Here is a 20,729-nt window from a genome sequence, read left to right as displayed (position 1 = left end):
TTTTTGTTTTTGATGCCATGTTAGCTATTTACTGTGGCTTTACTGGGGTGCCAACTTGAATAAAATATTTTGAGGGGGGGCAGGTAAGCCCTACCCCACATAACTAATCACATGATGCAATGTGCACACACCATTTGAATGGCAATGTCCATCAGCTGTTTGTAGGTTTTATTCAACCCTCATAATTCGAGCACTGACAAAGTGTTCCATACAGTTAACCGTTCTCTTGGCTTTGCCCTCCTGCACAGAACATGCTTGCCGCTCTATATGTTGCAGAAATCTGCATTTCCTTTCATCCGAGGATAAAAGAATTGAAACACTAATGATAACCTTTCATGTTAAACAGGATACGTAGCTTTACTGCAGAGACAGAAATGCATTTCCTGCCCTCCTCACTGTGTAGTAATGGCAAGGTACAGCAGAGCGTGTGGGATTATAAGTGAGCGCTCGCTGCAGACTCCGATTTCAAGCTCCTGGGAACAGAGCCCAAACCTCTGATTAAAGTGGGACCCCGCCATCTTCCTTCCCACCAGGCCTCTGCATAAGTGACACCTTCTCAGGGACTCCATCACAGTCTCATTAAGAACAACGAGCAATTGTGATGGAAAGATGCAGGTTGCTCAACACAGTGAGGCGTCAGGTTTTTGGGTGGGGGGGGGGAAAGAAGGATTGGAAGTGTGTTTCGATGAGGAAAGGTAACAATTATAATAACAGGTTTGGGATCTGCAGGCTTCATTTTCTGTGCTGACAGTAAGTGCTGCATTTGTAAAGAGGCCTGGGTGAAGCCTCTTAGTTTATAATAGGCCTCCTCACGTAAAAAGCAGCGGCGTCAACTGCAGCTATTTTGTGGAGCAATTAATTATTCCTCCGAATCAGATGACAACCGTGAGCTGTATCATTAGCACCTTGATCCCCAGCTTTACAAGACAGAAATAATAATTCCTCGTGTCACATGTGGAATTAGCCTGACTCCTGCTGCTGCTGTTTTTCTTTCTCCTCAGCTGTGTAAAGGACCTTCTGTCACAAAACAGACTTCACACAAGTTGTCCCCTTGGGGACTGAGGCAATGTGTCACCGTGACCTTCTGCAAGGTCTCGCCTACATAAGATGTGGCCGCTTCTGATCTGATGAGGGAAACTCTTAAGAGCACCACCATCCCAAGAACAGGCACCAAGAGCTACAGGCATAGGGAAGGGCAATTTAGGGTTGTTGCTTTTAAAAGACTCTGTGAAATCATGGCCCTAGAAAAGACAGCTGCTAGGCTCTCATTGGATTCTATTCAGTAATTTTGGGTGTGTGCTAAATTTGTAGTTATATACCTCAAAAAAGGTGAACATATAACATCGCAGTACCGAATTTAAATAACACAGGATCCATACAGTCATCTTCTTATGATAGCATAAGATCAAACGATCTAGAGCAGGCATGTCCAACTTTCAAGAGACTGATCTACTCCCACTATTAAAAAACTGGCAGTGATCTACCCGTTGGATTGACTAAAGTTCGTGAGCCTAAGTTGTTGAGCTGGGAACACAAGTGTCCATGTGTTTGCTAGTGCTTTCCCATCACAATCAGTGTGCTTTTCTAGAAGTGTGAACAATGTTACATGTAGTTTGAAGACTTCCAGGGTGGAGGATTTACCAATGAGAAGAATGCGAAACTTAGCTTTTGTACATACAAGGGTCTGCACATCAGAGTACAGTATTCATTTTAGGGCATTGACCGACGGGCAGTAAAACAGTTCAAGAAGCAATGTATTAATTCTGGCTGGAAGCACCCAGATTATGGGTGTGCAAAGGGTCTGTGCTTCCTTCTGGCCCAGAAATTTGGTCAGTATCCTTAACTAAGGTTGTCAGATTGACCTTTGCACATAAAAGTGGCCTCTTAATTGAAGAAAAAATAGAGTTTAATATTAAGGCACGTTGCCTTCTCTTAATAAGCGGAACTGCAGAAGAAGAAAAAAGTCCTCCCCAACTGCTTGACTTTTCTTTGCATTTTTTATTTTTACTAACTCCTGTTTAACACACACACACACAAACACACACACACACTATACAGTATACCTTTTGACCTGTTGGTTAACAGGCTCACATGCCGGCATTATCTCACATTTAGCATAAGCTCATAAATGCTTTGCTAAGCTGCGTGACTAAGAGCAAGCATCTCAAAGAATCAATGTTCATTGATGTCATCCTGGGGACACCAGTTGCTCTGCTTGCGTGCATAGCCTGCCACTGATCCTCTGTAATTGTCATCACATCGGCGCTTGCATCAGGTCTGGCGCAATTTGACGGCAGTGGGGGATTTAACACCAGAAGGCAGAGCTTTCATAATCCCTGCAAATGCCCCCACACCTAAAATCCATTTGCGTTGGTGACTTGGCATTGCCGTCTTGCCACTGAGGGCTGGCAGCTTATAAACGCAGCATTAAGGGCCACAGCATTTCAGATTCACAGGCGGTTCAGAGAGCTACACACACCAGCAGCCTCTCAACAGCTACCTAGTGAAGCGCCCACGCAGCAACTTGGCCCAGCCTATCAAATGTTTTTTTAATGACTGAAAGGCCAAAGTGGTGACAAGAGAGAGAGAGAGAGAGAGAGAGAGAGAGAGAGAGAGAGAGAACTTGTTTGGCATTTCAAAGTTTGCAAAAGTGCTGAGATGGAGCAAAGAGATTCGAAAATGCACCCAGCGGCCAGCCTTCTGAAAGATCGTACAATGTTTTGCCACAATGAAAAGCCAACTGATGCAGGGCAATGCCATCTTTCAAGAAGTCGGTCTTGGCGGCGGAGGCGGTCAAATAGTTTCACCATCTGCACCTTACCAAGCATCCCGGAATATCCAGGCTTCCAGGATGTTAAGGTAGGTATCGAGAGTTGTTTCTGCAAGAATGTGCAAGCTTTACACAGCAATCCCTTGTTGTCACTCTATAAAAGAGGGGACTTGGGAGATCATTGAGAGTTTGTGCAAAAAGTTTCTTCAGTATTAAATCAGTTTTGATACAATTAATAGTGTTGATCAGCTGTTTTCATTTTCTTCATCGCCCAGAGAACATTGCTGTAGACTCACAAATATAATTCATTAAACACGTAGCCAATCCTATTATAGTGGTGGCCATTCTGGGAACACCAAGACTGCAATTTTGTTAGTTAACTAGTATGCAATATATAAATACTAATCACAGATGACTTTATTGGTAGTTGATGGGGAACGTATCTAGGGCAGTGCTTGGTAACGATCGTCTGGTCAACCAAAGGCAAAGGAGAGAATGAGTAGCTGTCTAAAGCCCCCACATTGTGCTATTCTTTGTCCTGGAATCGAGAGGAAGATCATGAAAAAAGTTAGGAAGCGGCTTTTCACGAGGAAGCACCATTTAATGACTGAACTCCCACTAGAGCCCTTTTGAGACAAATAATCCATGGTGCATAACTCCATATGGGGCAGGTTGGGGAGTGGAAGCCTGTTCATGTGGCAGGCCCTACATTCATCATGCACAGGCTCAGTAGACTGCATGAATAAAATGGTGAAGTCTAATTGGGAAGCCTAGTTACTGTTGCTGTGCCACTTTTGGGTCCTGAGACAAAGCGGCACTTTCTAGGTGTGGGACGAATGCACTGCCTGAATGGTTTGCCACATGAACAAAGAGCAATGCGGCACACACATTGCAGCAGTTATTTCTGCTGTGGGTTGAGATCAGCAAGCTGGAATCTGATTTGCACTCAGATGAATTATGCAGGTGATTAGCACAATCTGGACTAAAAAGACCCCCCAAAAAGAAAGAAAAATATTCACCCTGCTCTACACCGAAGGACAATGTGAATCAACTCTCACAGACATTCTGATTAGGGGTATATTTTGATTGCTTCTGCTTTACTTTAAAGTGGCTTCTTCAAAGAGCCACAATCAAGGAATTCCTGCGTAGATGTTGCTTAAATGTGAATATAGATAACAAATCTGGGATACTTCCCATCACCACCATTGAATACTATTTTAAAAGAAAAAGGATGAAGGCTTTACTGTTGCTGTATATGCCGTGCGCATTTTATTTTCATTTCATTTTTATTCTGAAGATTTATATGTTGTGCAACCCATTTACTAGTGTCACTGGCTAGCCTTGGTGGTTAAGAAAAACCACATTACCCATTTTATATGATATTTTTCCTTGAGAAGGAAATAATCAATCACAGGTGGCTTAAAATTGTCTCAACCCATTTACGAGTGTAACCAGCTAGCCTTGGTTTTTGAAAAACATGATCCGTTTTGTGTGACTGCTCCTTGAGAAGGAAATAATCAATCTCGGGTTAAAATTGGCTATGTCGCAGTTATTGTCCTTATGTTATCCAATATTTAGGGTGACTCATCTGCCACTACACATTTTGATGACTCTCTAAAGAGCCAAATGCTGTATATCTGTAGTGGAATGCAGCACAACAATATAAGAAACTGGAAGAATAGAGGGGTACCATAATAGGCCTGCAACTGCAAATACCTTGGGATATTTTGGAGCTCTTTTAATATTTATTTAATATTATTTAATATTTAATATAAAAGCTCTTTTAATATTAGTTTTGGCTGTAGTCTTTGAAGGAGTAAGCTGCTTATACTAAAACAAGCAAAACACCTAAATACATACATACAGATATCTGTTCAAGCTGGCCTTTAAAGAGTATTTTGACAGAAAGGTTTGACTAGCTTAAATCCTAAACACATTTACTGAAAAGCAGTAAATATATTTGGCTGTACACCTGAGCACTTTTAAGTGTACACCTAAAAATTTAAATGTGAGTACAACCGACACATTCTTTTCAAATATGAGTAAACAGATTCTTCAAATAGCCAAGACTGGCTGTCAGCTATAGACATGGATTTTCTGCCTTGTGCATTGATTTAAAGATTTTTACCCTGCTTTTTAGTCAAAACAGCTCCCAGAGTGTTTTGCAAGGCCACTAGGAACACAGTTCCTTCCTGTGGGGCTACTGTATAAAATACATCATGGCACACAAGGAAAAAAGTATGGGAAAGGAGGAGGGCGGAAAACATGTCCAGGAACCTTATAACAACCATCTAGGATGGAAACAGTCCAGATAGTCTACAGAGTGGCAGCTGCTGAGTGACTTTTGAGGGAGGGATAAAGCTGCCTGGTTTCTCAGCAGCGGTGATAGAATAGCCCTCTTTCACCTTCTCTCCCACCCCCCACAATACTGGCAGAAAGTTAGCAAGTACACAGCTGGTAGCTTGGAGAATATGCAAAACAATATTTATATATTCAATATAATCACATCAAAATGTAAATCAGCTATTCTGATCAATGCCAGCTTTTTTTTTACTGAGTCGGAATACATTCTTTGTTTTGCTATTTTTAACTTCAAGTATCAGTGTAATTAGTTTCCAAGGCAGCAAGCACCTTAGCAATACAGAATCAGAAAAATAACGCACTTCATGCGCTTTTATAATATTAGATGGTAATAAATGCCATAGAAGTCCTTGAATCTCAAGGTAGCTACCTTAGTTACAATAACATTCAACTGTTAGCTAAACTAGAATTTATTTTTCTAGGGGAGAGGAGGGGGGCGGAATATCTGGATGTCTTCAAGTAGGCATGTCTGCATTCCTTTAAAATAACAAATGAGATTAAGTCTGCAGCAAAGTGCTCAAATTCCAGTAGTTCAATGGCATTCAAGGGAGGCTATTTTCCTCTGGATTACGCTCTTTGTCTTTCAGTGAAATTTTGCAACTCTTTGGTCACAATTCAGCTAAAACTGACCATGTTGAAGTCCAGTTTACGTCAATGGGAGAGTTAAGCCTGTGCTCACATTTTACTGAGCCATACGCTTTGTGTTGATAACAAACTTACAGTACTGTGTTTATTTATGTCATTGCCAATAGGGATGGGGTAAGAAATCCTGAGCCCTCTTCCCCTCCCCGCTTATTCCCCCAAACACTTCTGTTTGCACTGATTGGCACACAAAGGTGCACACACACACACACCAGTTATGGCAAGTATACATATACCGTATTTTTCGCTCTATAACACGCACCCGACCATAACACGCATGTAGTTTTTAGAGGAGGAAAACAAGAAAAAAAATATTCTAAATGAAACAGTGGATGTATGATTTTTGTGGTTCATGCTGTGGCCACAGACATGTGATCTGACAGTGAGTTTGGAGTAGCCCAATGCAAAAATCCTGAGGATCCATGTGGATCCATGCTTTGTAACCACGTTTTAAGTGGGGAGGGAAGGAAAAGCACTCAAGGGACAAGGAGCACGCGTGGGGTGTGTGGAGAAGGATGCTGCTAATAATGCAGAAGAGGGGTTTAAGGGAAGAAGGAACACGTGTGGGGTGGGTGGAGAAGGATGCTGCTAATAATGAAGAAGAGGGGTATAAGGGGAGAAGGCTCCCCTCCTCTCCCACTTTGCTCCTTTAAAGCAAGCAGGCTCTCTGTCCCTCTCTCCTCCCCACTCAGCGGCTCTTCTCCCGCTTTGCTGTTTCAAAGCGAGCCACAGAGGAGGGAAGGAAGGGGAACCATGGATCCTCTGTTCACGACTGCAGCAGATCCCCCCGCCACCCATAGGCATTCCCTCCATAACACGCAGAGACATTTCCCCTTACTTTCTAGGAGGAAAAAAGTGAGTGTTATGGTGCAAAAAATACGGTAAATCATGTTGGAAGTGACCATTTTTATGATCCCACTGACAAATAATACCCAAGGCCAGCATCAGAGATTGGCAGTGTTGGGCAGCTGCCAAGGCCCACGTCTAAGCTGGGGAGCCAATGGCAATGTCCAGAGCCACAGGCCCAACTGCTTCCCTTCCTTGCTGTTGCAAGAAAGTGAGAAGAGATCTGCTGGATCAGACCAAAATATCCTGTCTCCCATAGTGGGAAGCCTGTAAGCAGAACATAAACGTAATGGCCCTTTCCCACCATTTTACGCCAACAACCGTTTGTCAAAGGCACGTTACCTCTGACCCCAGTCTTGTTGACTTCATTTGTAAATCCATGCATTGTGTAAGTTGTCCAATGTGGGTTAGTAGGTTGGTCTGCCTGACTGGAATGACTCAAAGTTGGCAGGTGAGACTGTTGAGGGTGGATCGGTGGGAGTCTGTTTGTTAAGGATAAAATTCAATTAGCAACACAATGCCCTTCTTAACTCACACTTCTTCCTTTTCTTCCAAAACAGAATAATTATTCCAGAGGTTCCAACTCTTGCTTCACACTGCTGGATCTGGGAAGAACAAAATTTGAAAACCCACCAAACAGAAGCTCTGAGGGTCAAGCCAGAAACCTGGGTAACTCGGCAGTCCACTTCGCTAAAGGGCACAGTAAAACCAAAAGCAGTGTTTGTGACCAATCTTTGCAAGATTATTTCAGTGAGAGACTCCTGAAGCTTAGAAACTATGAAACAAAAACGTCAAACGGGAAGGTAAAAGTCTATCTTAATGAGAACCAGAATCCCAGCTACACCAGCAAGGGACTAAGGCGGAGAAGCACCTGTAGTGCCATGATACAGGCGAACCACATGAAATTGACAGAAAAATCCCGTGAGTCAGTGGATCCAGTCAATGAATACATAGCAATTTGCAGCAACGACCACAGCAACACTCAGAATATTGAAGATTGCTCTCAGAGAAGGAGCTATTTAGAAAGTTTGACTTTGAGCATCAATGGTCCCCTAGAAATGCTTGTGCGAAGGACATAATTTTGGAACATTCAAGCAGATATTATAATGAACAATTTCCCACTACCTTTCAATAAAGGCATGATGACATTTCTTATGCTACATGATAGATAAATTATTTGGACCTTGAGACAATTGTACAGCTTCCCATGATCAGGTGGGAACATTTAAATTGCAGTCTGGAAGAGTATATATAGGATTGGCTCAAAACTTAGTCATGCTTAGCATAAGCCCAATGAAGTCATTCTTTTTCACTAGATCTGCTCTACGCATGACTAACCAAGTCAACTAAAAAATAATTCCTATTGAATTCAATGGGGCTTATTCCCAGATAAGAAGGGTTAGGATTGTTATGTGCAGCATTTATGTGACAGAAGCATCAAGTTTTTCCTTGGCAGATGTCAAGGTGAAGAGTGTATTTTATAGTCATTTATATTACTTATTTAAAACATTTGTATGCCACCTTTAGTTTGCCAATATCCCAAAATATTTTTGTGTGTCAGCAGCACTATAGAATTGAGATGGTGGTGGTAATGATATTACACACATGAGGTATTGTATGTTTGGTTTAGATAATAAATTTATTGTGACGCTAATTTGTCCTTCTTATATTCATGTGACGTTTAGAGCTTAGATATGGTCACTTTGTAGCATGTGCATAGTTAAGCTCGCTCCATTTAACCCTGGTGCAGTCACGTTGTGTTTTTAGTGCTTGAGCTCGACCCATTGCCAATAGGTCTGAAGACCAAAAGGTTGCAGCTGGTACAAAAAACACTGCTGAGGAAGGAAAGGTGAACATGTGCTGTGAACTGGAAGCCATAAATATGAACCAAGCCTGTGTACACCAAGCATCATCTTACTACTACAAGTATTCTTGGGGGAGGGGGGACTCATAAAGGTAGATGATACATACTACCATATGGCAGCAGCATGACAACTTCCTGGGGCTGATAGGTGTTGCCATCCAAAAGAACTGGAGAGCTCCAGATTGGAACCCCCCCCCCCCAGTATATTCCACAGTTAAAAAGAATGGCTAAGAATTATTGCAACGATAGCTAAATTAGCAAATTACTTCTTTACTCATTGTTCATGCCAAATGCTTTTTTAAAAAATTCAAAGGTAGAAGCAATATAATAACTACTGGCAAAAAACCCAGTTTATGAATATGCCATCATTCATTTTGACATTCAACACTAAAATACTTTAAGAGTGTTGGTTTTAAGTTTTGTATTTTGTTAAAAGGGGGAAAATAGATAGTGTGGTAAAATAAAAGGAGATTGAGTTGTGATACGATGGCTCGGGCAACCCCAAAGTGCCCTAGAACTAAGCTGGTCAGGGCTTTGTAAATTAATTCAAAAATCTTGAACCTGGCTTGGTAGTAGATTGGCAGCCAGTGCAGCTGTAACAATGGCGTCACATGTTCTTGACCCAGGGCCATCTTAAGCATATCCGGTGCCGTGGTGCAAAGATCCCTCTGGTGTCCCCCCCCCCTTTCCCAGAGTTGTCTTGTGCTATGACATCCCACCTCCTAATATAGCCTGCATTTTAAAGCCCTTATGTCAGCCCAACACAATCTTGGCAGCCAGGGCATGTCAAGGCAGTGTACAACAATATAATAAAATATAATGTCTATATAATAATCAAGTAGACAGTAAACAGCTGGTAATGGTAGATAGCAAAAGCCATGGTAAAAAAGAGAGAGGAAAATTAGCATGGGGATTGGGCAGACCATTCAAGAGAGCAGGTACCCCCACAGAAAGTGTGCTGGTTGATGCCAGATGGATGTTTGGAGGCTGTGGCACAACCAGGAGGACCTTTGCAGATTATATTCTCAACTGGTCAGATCTGTATGGGAGAAGGCATTCTCTTGGTTCCAAGTTCTTTAGGGCTTGATAGGTTAATACCAGAGCCCTAAACCTGGCTTAATAGCAAAGCAGCCGCCAGTACACTTCCTTTAGCAATGGTGTTGCATGTCACAGTCAGGCACATAACTCAGTTAACCTAGCTGCTGCATTCTGTACTAGTTGCAGGTTTCTGGCAAATTTAACAGCAGCAAGCTCTGCTCTGCAGCTTCTCTCCTCCTACTCCACATTGCACCTGGTTCGCACATATGTATTATTTTACTTTTGTGGAGGACAGTCCCACGATCCATGTGCTCACACTTGAAATTCGTGGGAACTTTCAAGCTCATTTCGGCTCTTCTTTGAATGCACCATGGGCAGCTGTGGGTAGATCAAGGCACTCTGCACACGCTTAAGAGAACGAAATGGGCTGCAGCTCATGAAAGCTTAAAGGTAAAGGTACCCCTGCCCGTACGGGCCAGTCGTGTCCGACTCTAGGGTTGCGTGCTCATCTCGCTCAAGAGGCCGTGAGCCGGCGCCATCCGAAGATACTTCCAGGTCACGTGGTCAGCGTGACGAAGCTGCAGCTGGCGAGCCAGCACCAGCGCCACACACGGAAATGCCGTTTACCTTCCCGCTATAAAGCGGTACCTATTTATCTACTTGCACTTAAGGGTGCTTTCGAACTGGTAGGTGGGCAGGAGCTGGGACCGAACGATGGGAGCTCACCCCGCCGCGGGGATTCGAACCGCCGACCATGCGATCAGCAAGTCCTAGGCACTGAGGTTTTACCCACAGCGCCACCCGCATCCCTCATGAAAGCTTATGCCTCACTAAAAACCCGTCCCCATCTTTAAAGGACTTTTTGTTTATGTTTGTTTTTAACCACTAACTGCATGGAGAGCACGCTCTCGAGTCCATCCTTACCTCTGAACTGAGTCCTAATGGTAGTGCACCCCACCTCAGATTTCCCCTCTCACCACCCCAAATCTGAATGAATCCCTCCTCCACCTTTTTCCTTGATGTGGTGTCCCTCCCCCTCCCTGTTCTCCACACCCCCTGCGCTCGGCAGCTCGAGGTTTGCTTGCCGCATGGGCTTCCTCAGCAGTCCCTCTACTGCCGCTGGGCGGGCAGGAGGGAGAAGGGTGCTGCGTAGCTTTGTGCGCCACTGCTGCCTCCTCTCCCAGACAGGAAGCAAGAGAGCGTGGCTAGCCATAGGAAGAGCTGCTGCCGCCGCGATCCAACATGCCCTCGCTATTCCCAGTTGGTCCCGGACTCCTGCTGCTGGGCACCCCTGATGGGCAGGTGCCCTGGCGCAGGGCACCACTAAACCTAATGGCTAAGACGGCTCTGTCTCAACCAGAAGCTCCCATCGGCCATTGCATTCTGCACCGCATTCTGAAGCAGACCCAAAGGGAGCCCTGCACAGAGTGAAAAAGAAGATTGAACTGAATGGCCTCTATTAGCTTTAACTTCTCATTCATTCCAAAATGAGTGCATACACCTAAATTTAAGCATGTGTTTGATTCTGCCATTGGCACCAGTGGAACTGACTCAACTTTGGTTTAGTTTCCCTTGTTGATATTACAGTACAGTGGTACCTCGGGTTACAAACACCTTCTCAGGATGAGAACGGAAATTGCACGGTGGTGATGGCGCAGCGGCAGCGGGAGGCCCCATTAGTTAAAGTGGTACCTCAGGTTAAGAATGGTTTTAGGTTAACGATGGACCTCCGGAACGTATTAAGTTTGTAACCAGAGGTACCACTGTACTAATTTTACATGCCCAATGGAGAAGTGGATCTAACTCAGTTATGAGCACGCAACTGGTAAAAGGGCGTAAAGTGAATGCAGAACAGAACAATACTTGGCATATACTTAAATAAAGGAATTTATTTTTCTTTAAAAAAAAGGAATCTCAAAACAAAAATTGGAAAACGAAACAGTGGTTTGATCTAGATACAGCAGCACTGCAATATTATTAGACGCGTACGGAGAATTCAAACAGGCAGAAAACACAGAAGCCATTATTGTCAATAACAACCTCAAAATGAAAACTATTCTCATTTAACAATGTAAGAAACTCCCTGAAAATTAAAACAAAATGAAAAAACCCTTTGGATTCTAGAATTATTATTATTAATCATATTATTATTATTATCTTACAATACCAACAGCCACTATTTTTTTCTAATTGAGAACATTAGGTTCCATTTATTATAAAATTTATATATTTTTTAACATATGAAAAACATTATTGAAGAAGTGCCTGTCTTTTACAGACACTGAAGTATGATGAGTGCTTTAAAACACTGACTCCTAAATATACTTTTAAAACCGGACCCATGATGTCATTTGTAATTAGCAAGTTGTGATTATTTTTTTATTTAAAAAATGTGACACGTCTAGTCATAATATAGTCAATCAATTTAGCTAAGTCTGCTATGGTGAACTAAATCATAGATGAAGGTGTTTTAAGTTGCTCAGAAATGCAACAGAGAATTTAAATCAATTGCCTCCTTTGATACAGGCAAAAAGCTGAATCTTTAAGAGTGGCTGCTGTGGCATCAATAGAAATGAACACATCCTTTTTATCAACGTTTTTTGGAAGGATAGAATATTTGGAGTTGTTTTTTTTAAAAATCATTTGATTCTGAATATATGGCAGTTGCCTTCAGGGCCTTCTGTGATGCAGCTAGGCATCCTTTTTGGCAATCTGCCTTGGGGATCAGGTTCCATGCATCTGCCCTACTGCATGTGGTCCTGCAGGTGTAGACTGGGGGGAGCCACCCCACCCCAAGTACTCAGGGATGCGAAGAGATTGCTCCTGCTTTCTCTAGCAGCATGGACCTATTTGCTGGGGAAGCGAGGTCCTTTTTGACATCCATTCACCTTGGAATATGTGCCACTATGCTTCACAGACTTGCTGAGAAATATTTCTAATGCGATGGAAACAAACCCAACAACAAGCTTCCAACAAGAGAAGGGACCCCTAGCACGTGCTTTGCTTCCAGAAGGTCCCAAATTCAACCCTCAGAATCTCCAGTTAAAAGGGTCAGGTAGCAGGTAATGGAGAAAGCTCTCAGGCAGACTCTGGAGAGTCACCGCTGGTCAAAGTAGACAATAATGGACTAGATGAATACATAGACTGGCCTGATATAAAGTACTTTCCTCCCTAACAGCTTATTCAAGCTTCTAAGATGGGGTGAGGTCCAGTCTCCACTTGCACATGGGATGGGATGGGATAGTACCCACAGCAGTGTGCTCCTATGTGTAAGAATTTTTGGATGAGAAGGCCACAGAATTATCTGTCTAAGCAATCAGAACAAATATGGGTGGAAAGATACCAATATTTTTTTCACTGTTTTCTTCATGCCTATTGGTTTTTGATATTAACAAGGTAAACAACTTATGGAGCTACTTTCCCTCCACTTGTTGAATGGTCTTTCTATTAACTCTGCAGGAATCTTAAAATGCAAAGCTCAATTCTAAGGTTTTATTCAGTTTTCAATTCACTGAGGTGCTCTATAAAGGAAATAGTCCTAGACATCTTTTCCAGGTAATACAAAGACTAAAGTTAATATAGCAACCTTCCAAATTACAGCTTGGCCTCTACAGAATTCCATGTTTTGTTACCCAACAGCTTTCACCGTTATGCAGAGATTCAAATGGATGATTACAAAATTACTGATTTAATCAATGTCAGAAAAAAACACCAAAAAATCAAGTGAGAGGGCCACCCACACTCATGATTCCTTTTACAAACGAGATGCAAATAATAAATCTGAGATACATGGACTTTTGCAGAGGAAAAGTTTTCAGATTAAAAAATACAAATGTTCCAGTTCAAGAGTCTTGTTACACATGGCAAGTCATGGTTCTCCATTTAATCTTTTTTAAAAGTCAATAATGTGTCCTGAGCAACTGTGCTAAGTTGCATTCTTATTGCTGTACCAGATTTTTTGTTATTACTGTTCAAAACAAAAACTGTTAATGTTGATGGAAAATTAGTGCAGGTCAAGAAAAAAATAAATCAAACCTGGAATTTCTTAATGGGAAAAGGCTCTGCGACTCCTATCATATGGGGCAGCTCTAGAAGTTTCCCAGTTCTCTCCTCATCACTTATCTTTGTTCTTGTTAAGGTGGGAGAGAAGGCCAAAACTCTGTCTTCAGTGTTGCCTAATATTATTTGGAAAAACCATCCAACTAAATTGGCCTAGAAAGAGGAAGAAAGGTAAGAAAATCCACAAGGGAACTATGGCTAAGATGAAGCAGAGATGGATAAGGGAAAGGGAAAGCTCATGATGTGCTCTGTACTTTTGGGGAGAGAAGTGGCACCTTGAATTGATGAAACAATTGCCCTCACTGCAAATACCCTCTGTTGCACATGGTGTTTTTTTCTATCTCCCTCATGCATCACCCCCAAATCAACGTGTTTCAATCTCTTGGATCAACCTTGGTATCCAATACGCACAGCCTTTTTGTATTAGCTAACCAGCTACAGGAATTTTGAGTTGTCAATCTAAGTAAGAACAACTTTTTACAAGCCACTTCCAGCAGATCTCTTGCAAATATGATATCATTGCACATGAAAAGCAATGGGCACTGCATCATCCTTACTCATCATCATTTTATTCATCATGCAAGAGCTTAGTAGAGGAGAAAGTCAGTGGCCAAAACTAGTTTCAAAATACGCTGGTTGGATAGGAAAAGGAAAGAAACCAATTTGGTCTAAAATATCCAGAGGAGCTAAACAACTGAATCGCTGTAAATTCTGCGAAGCATTTATGACTTAAGCCATATCAACATATCTGGGGTACAATATGTTTCTCACCACAGGTGTGGCCATGGCAAAAGACTAAAATGCTTCTTCGCAGATGATGTCTTTCCCAGCCCCAACATCACATCATTGGCTACTGTTGAAAGGATATATGAAACATAGAAATAGGGACCATTAATGTATGCTGCCATGCGGTGTGAGGAAGAACTCAACATGGAGACGCCAATTTTCACAGCAGCTCTGTATCTTTCACAACTGCTGCATTTGCATGAAACAGAAAACCATGGTTTAGCACTACATGTGTGAGCAGAAAGGCATCCTCCCTCTTGTCTTACTAGTCAGCTGTGAATCCTGACATATAAAAACCAGGGATCATAGTTCAAAGCAAACTCTGGTCAGTCTCAAAACAAGCTAACTTCAAACATTGGCTATAAGAAGCTGACATGTTAAACTAAGTAGGGTTTGTTTTAAACCTCCATCTAGGTTCATTTTTTAAAAAATTAATTTAAGTTGTATATTGCTTAATTGTAAATAAAACGTTTAAGCGGTTTGCAAAGCATATAAAACATGCATTTTAAATCACACACGTTAAAAACAAATTTCAAAAACCAGAACATAAATAAAACTAACTGTTAAAACTACATTATGGACTAAGGTTACAGATTAAAACACATCAACTTCACATGCTGGGTAGGCTTGCCTAAACAAGGAAGTTTTTAGCAGGCGCCTCAAAGAATACAGCGAAGGGGCCTGCCTAATGTCAACTGGCAGAGAGTTTCAGAGTCAAGATCTGCCACATTAAAAGATCCATTTCTTACAAGAGTGGAACAAACATTATGGGGCAGAAGGGCAAGTTCCACAGATTGAAGTGGGTATATAAGGGATAAGGTGATCCTTTGAGTAAACTGGTCCTAAGCTGCTCAGGGCTTTATATATTAAGAGCAACACCTTGAATTCAGCCCACTAACAAAATGGCAAGCAGTGCAGATCTCTGAGCAGGGGTGCTATACGCTGACAGGATCCCATGCCTGTCTCAACCCTGCTGCAGCATTCTGCACTAACTGCAGTTTCCAAACCAAACTGCACATGGAGTGTGTTGTAGTGATCCAGTCTCGAAGTCACCAAAATGTGAACTACTGTGGCTGAGCTCTCCTGGGCCAGGGAAGGTCATAGCTGTCACCCCAGCTGGAGCTGGTAGAAGGCATATCTAGCTACATGCCTCTAGTGAATAAGCTGGATACAGAAGGGCCCTCAAGCTGCATACCTGCTCCTTTAGAGGGGAGTGCAACCTGTTCAGGGCAGGCAATTGGCCAGTTTCTCAGACATGGGAAGCACTCACCCCAAGAGCCTCTGTAAGGCCAGGATTCAAGTTCAGCTTATTTCTCCTCATCCATCTCATCACTGCATCTAAGCCCAGGGGCGTAGGAAAGGGGGGGCGAGCCGTCCCAGGTGCCATCATGAAGGGTGGTGATAAATTATCAAAGAACAATTACTGCCCTACTAGGGCGGTTCATTAAAAACTTTTTTTTTTAAAAAAAAAAAGCCTGCTCCAAAGGTCCTCTTACTACACTAGGCATTACATAGCTACATATGAAATTTCATGCATATCAGTTAATATCTTGACCCTCCTCCACGAAAATAGCTGTTTACTTGGCTGTTTTCCTATGTCGTGAAGGCTGAAATTTCAACAAAGCACGTGCCTTTGCTAGACTCTTTTCGGGCACCTGCTGACAGCATTCTTCTTTAGGCAAGCATAACTAGATGCTTAGGAAGCTGAAGTAATTTTAATCTTAATATTTTAGCTTTTGTATGTTTTAAAGTAGGATTATTAATTTTTCTTGATTTTACTGCTGTGGTGTTTTTTTGTTTTTTGTTTAGGTAAACCACTTTGCAGGTTTTTTAAAATAAATTTTATTAAATATATAAACAATAAATATAAATAAAATAACACAAGCCAAAACACAATCCATCCTGTAGACTATGAACAGATCCATCTGTCCATAGTCGCCTACTTGTTATCAGAGGCTCAGAAACCACATTTCTTTGTAAGAAAATATGAAATAATGTAACACCATTTTTGCAGGCAAAAAATAAAAAATAAAATAAAAATCAATGTGTGTGTGTGGGGTGTGTGTGACAAGAAATGTTCCGCACCGGGTACCACCTGACCTTCCTACACCTCTGTCTAGCCCAGGGCCCACATGGCCTTTTCTGATGCAGGTGTTACAGAGAAACAGAGCTGAGTGTTATAAGCATAGGTAAAGGTAAAGAGGACCCTGACCATAGGTCCAGTCGTAGCCGACTGTGGGGTTGCGGCGCTCATCTCGCTTTATTGGCCAAGTGAGCCAGTGTACAGCTTCCGGGTCATGTGGCCAGCATGACTCAGCCGCTTCTGGCGAACCAGAGCAGTGCACAGAAACGCCGTTTACCTTCCCACCGGAGTGGTACCTATTTATCTACTTGCACTTTGACGTGCTTTCTAACTGCTAGGTTGGCAGGAGCAGGGACCAAGCAACGGGAGCTAACCCCGTCGCGGGGATTCGAACCGCCAACCTTCTGATCGGCAAGCCCTAGGCTCTGTGGTTTAACCCACAGCACCACCCCGTCCCTATAAGCATACTGATGGCAAATTGCTCCCAAATACCTAATGACTGCTCCCAGAGGCTTCATCTAGATCAAAAAGCATTGGGGATAAATAATGCTCTGCATAACTCCCAGGGGACTGAAAAGCACTCTCCCAAAGACTTGGTCCTGTAGATCAGACCAGAATCCTTGGAACACCATCTTCCCTCCATGGAGCTGGTCAATGGTATCAATAGTTACAGCGAGATTGAAAAGCAGGAACAAGGTCGCACACTTCCCCTGTCCTACTTCCATATGTAACAAATAGGATTCAGGGGAAATGAAACTAAGCAAAATTTAATACCTTCTCCCAGTCACATGGAAGCAGAAGGAAGGGAGTGGAAGCTCAAATGTGTTGTACAGGCCAGTTTCTGCTCATCCACACAGTGCTAAATGTGGTCAACATCTTAATTTATCTTGGTAAAATGATGCAGGGAGTGTAAAAATCTCAAACAGCTCCCAGATCTTCCTATATCTTCCATTTTGCAAATCTTTAAGCTCAGCTACAACTCCTAAGAATGTCTTTCAAATATAACAGATGAAGCAGTTCTAAGACAAATGGGTTCCTATGCATTGGGTCAAGACAATCTTTAAATTGCTTTATGGAATATTTGAAATGTTGTGTCCCCCTGCTGCTTAGAAACATATAGACTAAGTGTGGTGATTTGACTAAAATAATCTCTTTTGAAACAAACTGTTTGTAGCTCACTTTGTTTGTGCTATTCATAGCTCTTAAAATTTGCATGAGCTGTCATCTGTAAGACGGAAGTAAAAGCAAATATTTGTCTCCAGTGATCCACATGCCCACACGATAGATCATGTTGCAATTCTTCTTTATGCCCTAATGCCAAGGATGTGAAGTTATACTCTGAAGTCTCTGAAGTTCCTGGCAAAAGAGACATGGAATAGAAAAGATGTACTGTCATGTGAGGAAGCTGCCATTTTGAGCAAAGCTTGGTGGTTTGGGACTCTCTTTACTTCAAAACAAAATGTTGCATATGGAAGATGAAGGGGGCTGGGAATACTTGCTGGTAGGTAGACTGCATCAACCATACCGATTCTGCTCTTGTGCCTGGGATGCAGTATACAAGGGCGGGAACCAGCAAGAGCTATATAGATCAGTGCAATAGGAACTCAGGAGTCACAAGTTTATGACTGCAACATCCAACATGAATCCAGCACCCTTTCTCAATGGGCCTGTGCAAAACTCCACCTGGAGATGATATCAAGTCAATTTCTTGGCATCTTCTTGACATGAGCAGCAAAGGTTGAGTTTCTCATGTGGAGAGCAGGTGGTTTCCTGTGTCTGAGCTCATGTATGTTTGCTCTTCTTGATCTAGCAAGAATAACAAAAACACTGGAAACAGGCTTGGGGTGGTGGGTTTGTGGGGGAGGGGAGAGAGGAGGGACTTTAAGTGCGGGGGGGGGGCAGCTTTTCAGCAAACAGACATAAAAGGGAATTCTAACTACAAAAAAGTGCAAATAGCAACAGCATTGGTCCCATGACATTCTGAACCCCAGACATAGTGTATTAGCGTCCTTAGAGATGGCAGATCTTGACTGTATGTTTGAGGTTGCATTAAATGCAAGGCCTGTAACAAAACAGGGGGAAGACACTAGTCTGCAGTGTTGCTGTAAATGAAACAGATGAAAAAGAGAATGACGCATGGCATAAAAATTCATATCAACAGAACTGATAGGAAAAAAAGGAACGTATGAATAAATTTCTATATTTGCAACAAAACAAAACAAAACCATCTTATTTTAAGTCTCTGGAAGTCTTGAGTCACTTTGATTTTCTTAAAAAAAAAAAAGATCTTAAAACACATGGCTTTACAAGCTGCTGCTCAGAAAATATACATCCCCAAGTCCGACTTTCATTTAAATACAAATGTACAAAATGTAAACTGAGACAATAGAGAAATTTACAAAACCTTTTCTTTAAAAATAATAAGGACAAAGTTCAGTTCTAGTTATGATGCTATTTTAAATACGTGCAAGTTGTTGGACTCCGATTTCTATTGCAAGGTCCTACAGAGACAACGGTGAGTCACGAGACCTCGAGTGCCCCCTCCAAAAACAGACCTGAGAGGAAAATTCTTCATGAAAATGGGAGGCTCCACTGGAAGGAACGGTGGGGGGGGGGGGATCTCCCTCAGTAGGAGACTCGTTGATCTTCTAGCTCAATGTTGGGTGCGCTCTCTCTCTCTCTCTCTCTCTCTCTCTCTCTCTCTCTCTTTCTCTCTCTCATCCTCGAAGCTCCATACAGTATAGTGGAAGGATGCAAAGTGCAGATTCACAAAAGCCAAGAACTAGCTGCTTCCAGTGGAGTTTGAACTTACATGGTTGGAATTGATATGGTGATTTAAACTGGCCTTTGAGTTTGGAGAAGTCTTGGAATTGTTCTGATGCTGAAAGAGTTAAAAGAGAGTGAAAGAGAGATTGGGGGGAAAAAGTTAAGATTCCCAGAATGTTCTGCATCCACCACATTGGTCTAGAGTTCCCAGGATGAAATGTTATCTGCCAATGATGAGCTGCAAATATTCTGAATCTTGGATCCTTAACAAACCTGTGGTACAAAAGGGGGAAATTGTAGCCTTTTAAACTACTTGTCAAGTTTACATGTCTCCCACAAACTCCTCTTAGGTTCATAAAATGTTGAGCCCCAGTTTTAAGCAAATAACGACTCCAGGTATGTGTGACATTCAGACAGCCAGGGCATGAAGAGAGGTGTTCTTGGTGTCTACTCATTATTGGGCTTCTGCTACAACAGGGATGAAGAACCTGTGGCTTCCAGAGATTTTCCAATTTCCACCAGCTCCAGCCAACATGGCCAACAGTCAAGAATGTTGGAAGCTGTAGTCCATTAACATCTGGAGGACCACAGGTTCCCCATCCAGGTAAGCCAACGTCCAAGCTTGAGCACTTTTTGTAAGGATTATAAGGACTACCTGATTTGGCTGTGCTTGGATTATGTCAGAAAATTCACTGGATTAAGACAGGGGGAAGTGAAGAATATCAGTGAATTTTATTACAGTACATTCTGCTCTGCTGGATTCCTCCCCCTTTGAGATGCAAATCTAAACTAACTGCACAATTCCCTGGATTGCCATATAACAAAAACTGTCTCAGCACCTTCCACCTTGAATATTTCTGGCTCCTTTCCCCCCCTTCTTCTACACGTTGTTCCAACTGAACCCCATGCACACCCACTCCCGACTTCTGCTCCATGCCTTTCCTCTCTGCTAAATACCTGAACAATCCCAATGCGGGACACAGCTATAAGCCGTGGCCACTCAGTTTCATCTCACCCTCAGTATGAATGGCTCTCCAATCTCCAAGCTCTTACCCCTAGCCTTTGCTATTGGCCTCCTTGAACAGTAATGAATAATGGGCGGTATTCAACTAAATGAATGTGCGAGCGGAACAACTTCCATTTGCGCAGTGGGAACTTCTCCTCCCTGTCATTCCTGAGGGGCTGGGAGAACCCCCATAACAGTTTTAGGAGGCACATGGGGGAAGTCCTGTTGTGCAAGTGGAATCACTATGCATTTATGTTGAATATAACCTGATCTTTGCTGCAATCCCACTGCAAAGTTGTGTATTTCCTGAAACAAAGGACGAGTCTGCTTAAAATGAGGATCTCATATACATGACCTTGAAAAAGAGCAAGCTACAGTTCTCATTAAGTGAATTCTTCTCTGCTTTTGTTTGCTACTTGTTGCAGAATGCAGTAGTTTTTATTTGAAAAACACATTATGTTTGTTTCAACAGCGATGGGAAATTTTAAATTCTCTAATGTTACAGCAG

The 20,729-nt window shown here is 42.4% G+C and overlaps 2 protein-coding genes across 6 annotated transcripts in view; one reads left to right on the top strand and one right to left on the bottom strand.

Moving 5' to 3' along the window:
- The first annotated feature begins 116 nt into the window (after positions 1–116).
- LOC308477085 (uncharacterized protein) lies at positions 117–8,104 on the top strand. 2 transcript variants are annotated; one of them, XM_081005335.1, is made up of 3 exons: positions 1,002–2,572; positions 2,607–2,859; positions 7,180–8,104. In XM_081005335.1, exons 2-3 carry the CDS (start codon positions 2,659–2,661, stop codon positions 7,696–7,698), a joined length of 720 nt encoding a protein of 239 aa, XP_080861461.1. In that variant the 5' UTR covers positions 1,002–2,572; positions 2,607–2,658; the 3' UTR covers positions 7,699–8,104. The 2 variants fall into 2 exon arrangements, with proteins under 2 accessions (XP_080861460.1, XP_080861461.1); XM_081005334.1 differs by having other exon boundaries at positions 117–2,859.
- A 3,286-nt stretch (positions 8,105–11,390) lies between these two features.
- Positions 11,391–20,729, bottom strand: part of GRK5 (G protein-coupled receptor kinase 5) — a 159,257-nt gene continuing 149,918 nt past the window's right edge. For 2 of the 4 annotated variants that reach the window (XM_081005259.1, XM_081005261.1), the window contains one exon: positions 11,391–19,330. In XM_081005259.1, the coding sequence (XP_080861385.1) occupies positions 19,232–19,330 (99 nt within the window). In that variant the 3' untranslated portion in view covers positions 11,391–19,231. Of the gene's footprint in view, positions 19,489–20,729 lie in introns of all 4 variants that reach the window. The other 2 variants (XR_013986355.1, XM_081005260.1) reach the window with 2 other exon arrangements.

The sequence above is a fragment of the Podarcis pityusensis genome, assembly GCF_964106645.2.
Source record: "Podarcis pityusensis genome assembly, chromosome: 5".
NCBI classification, from domain to species: Eukaryota; Metazoa; Chordata; class Lepidosauria; order Squamata; family Lacertidae; genus Podarcis; species Podarcis pityusensis.
This window is presented reverse-complemented; position numbering and strand designations above follow the sequence as displayed.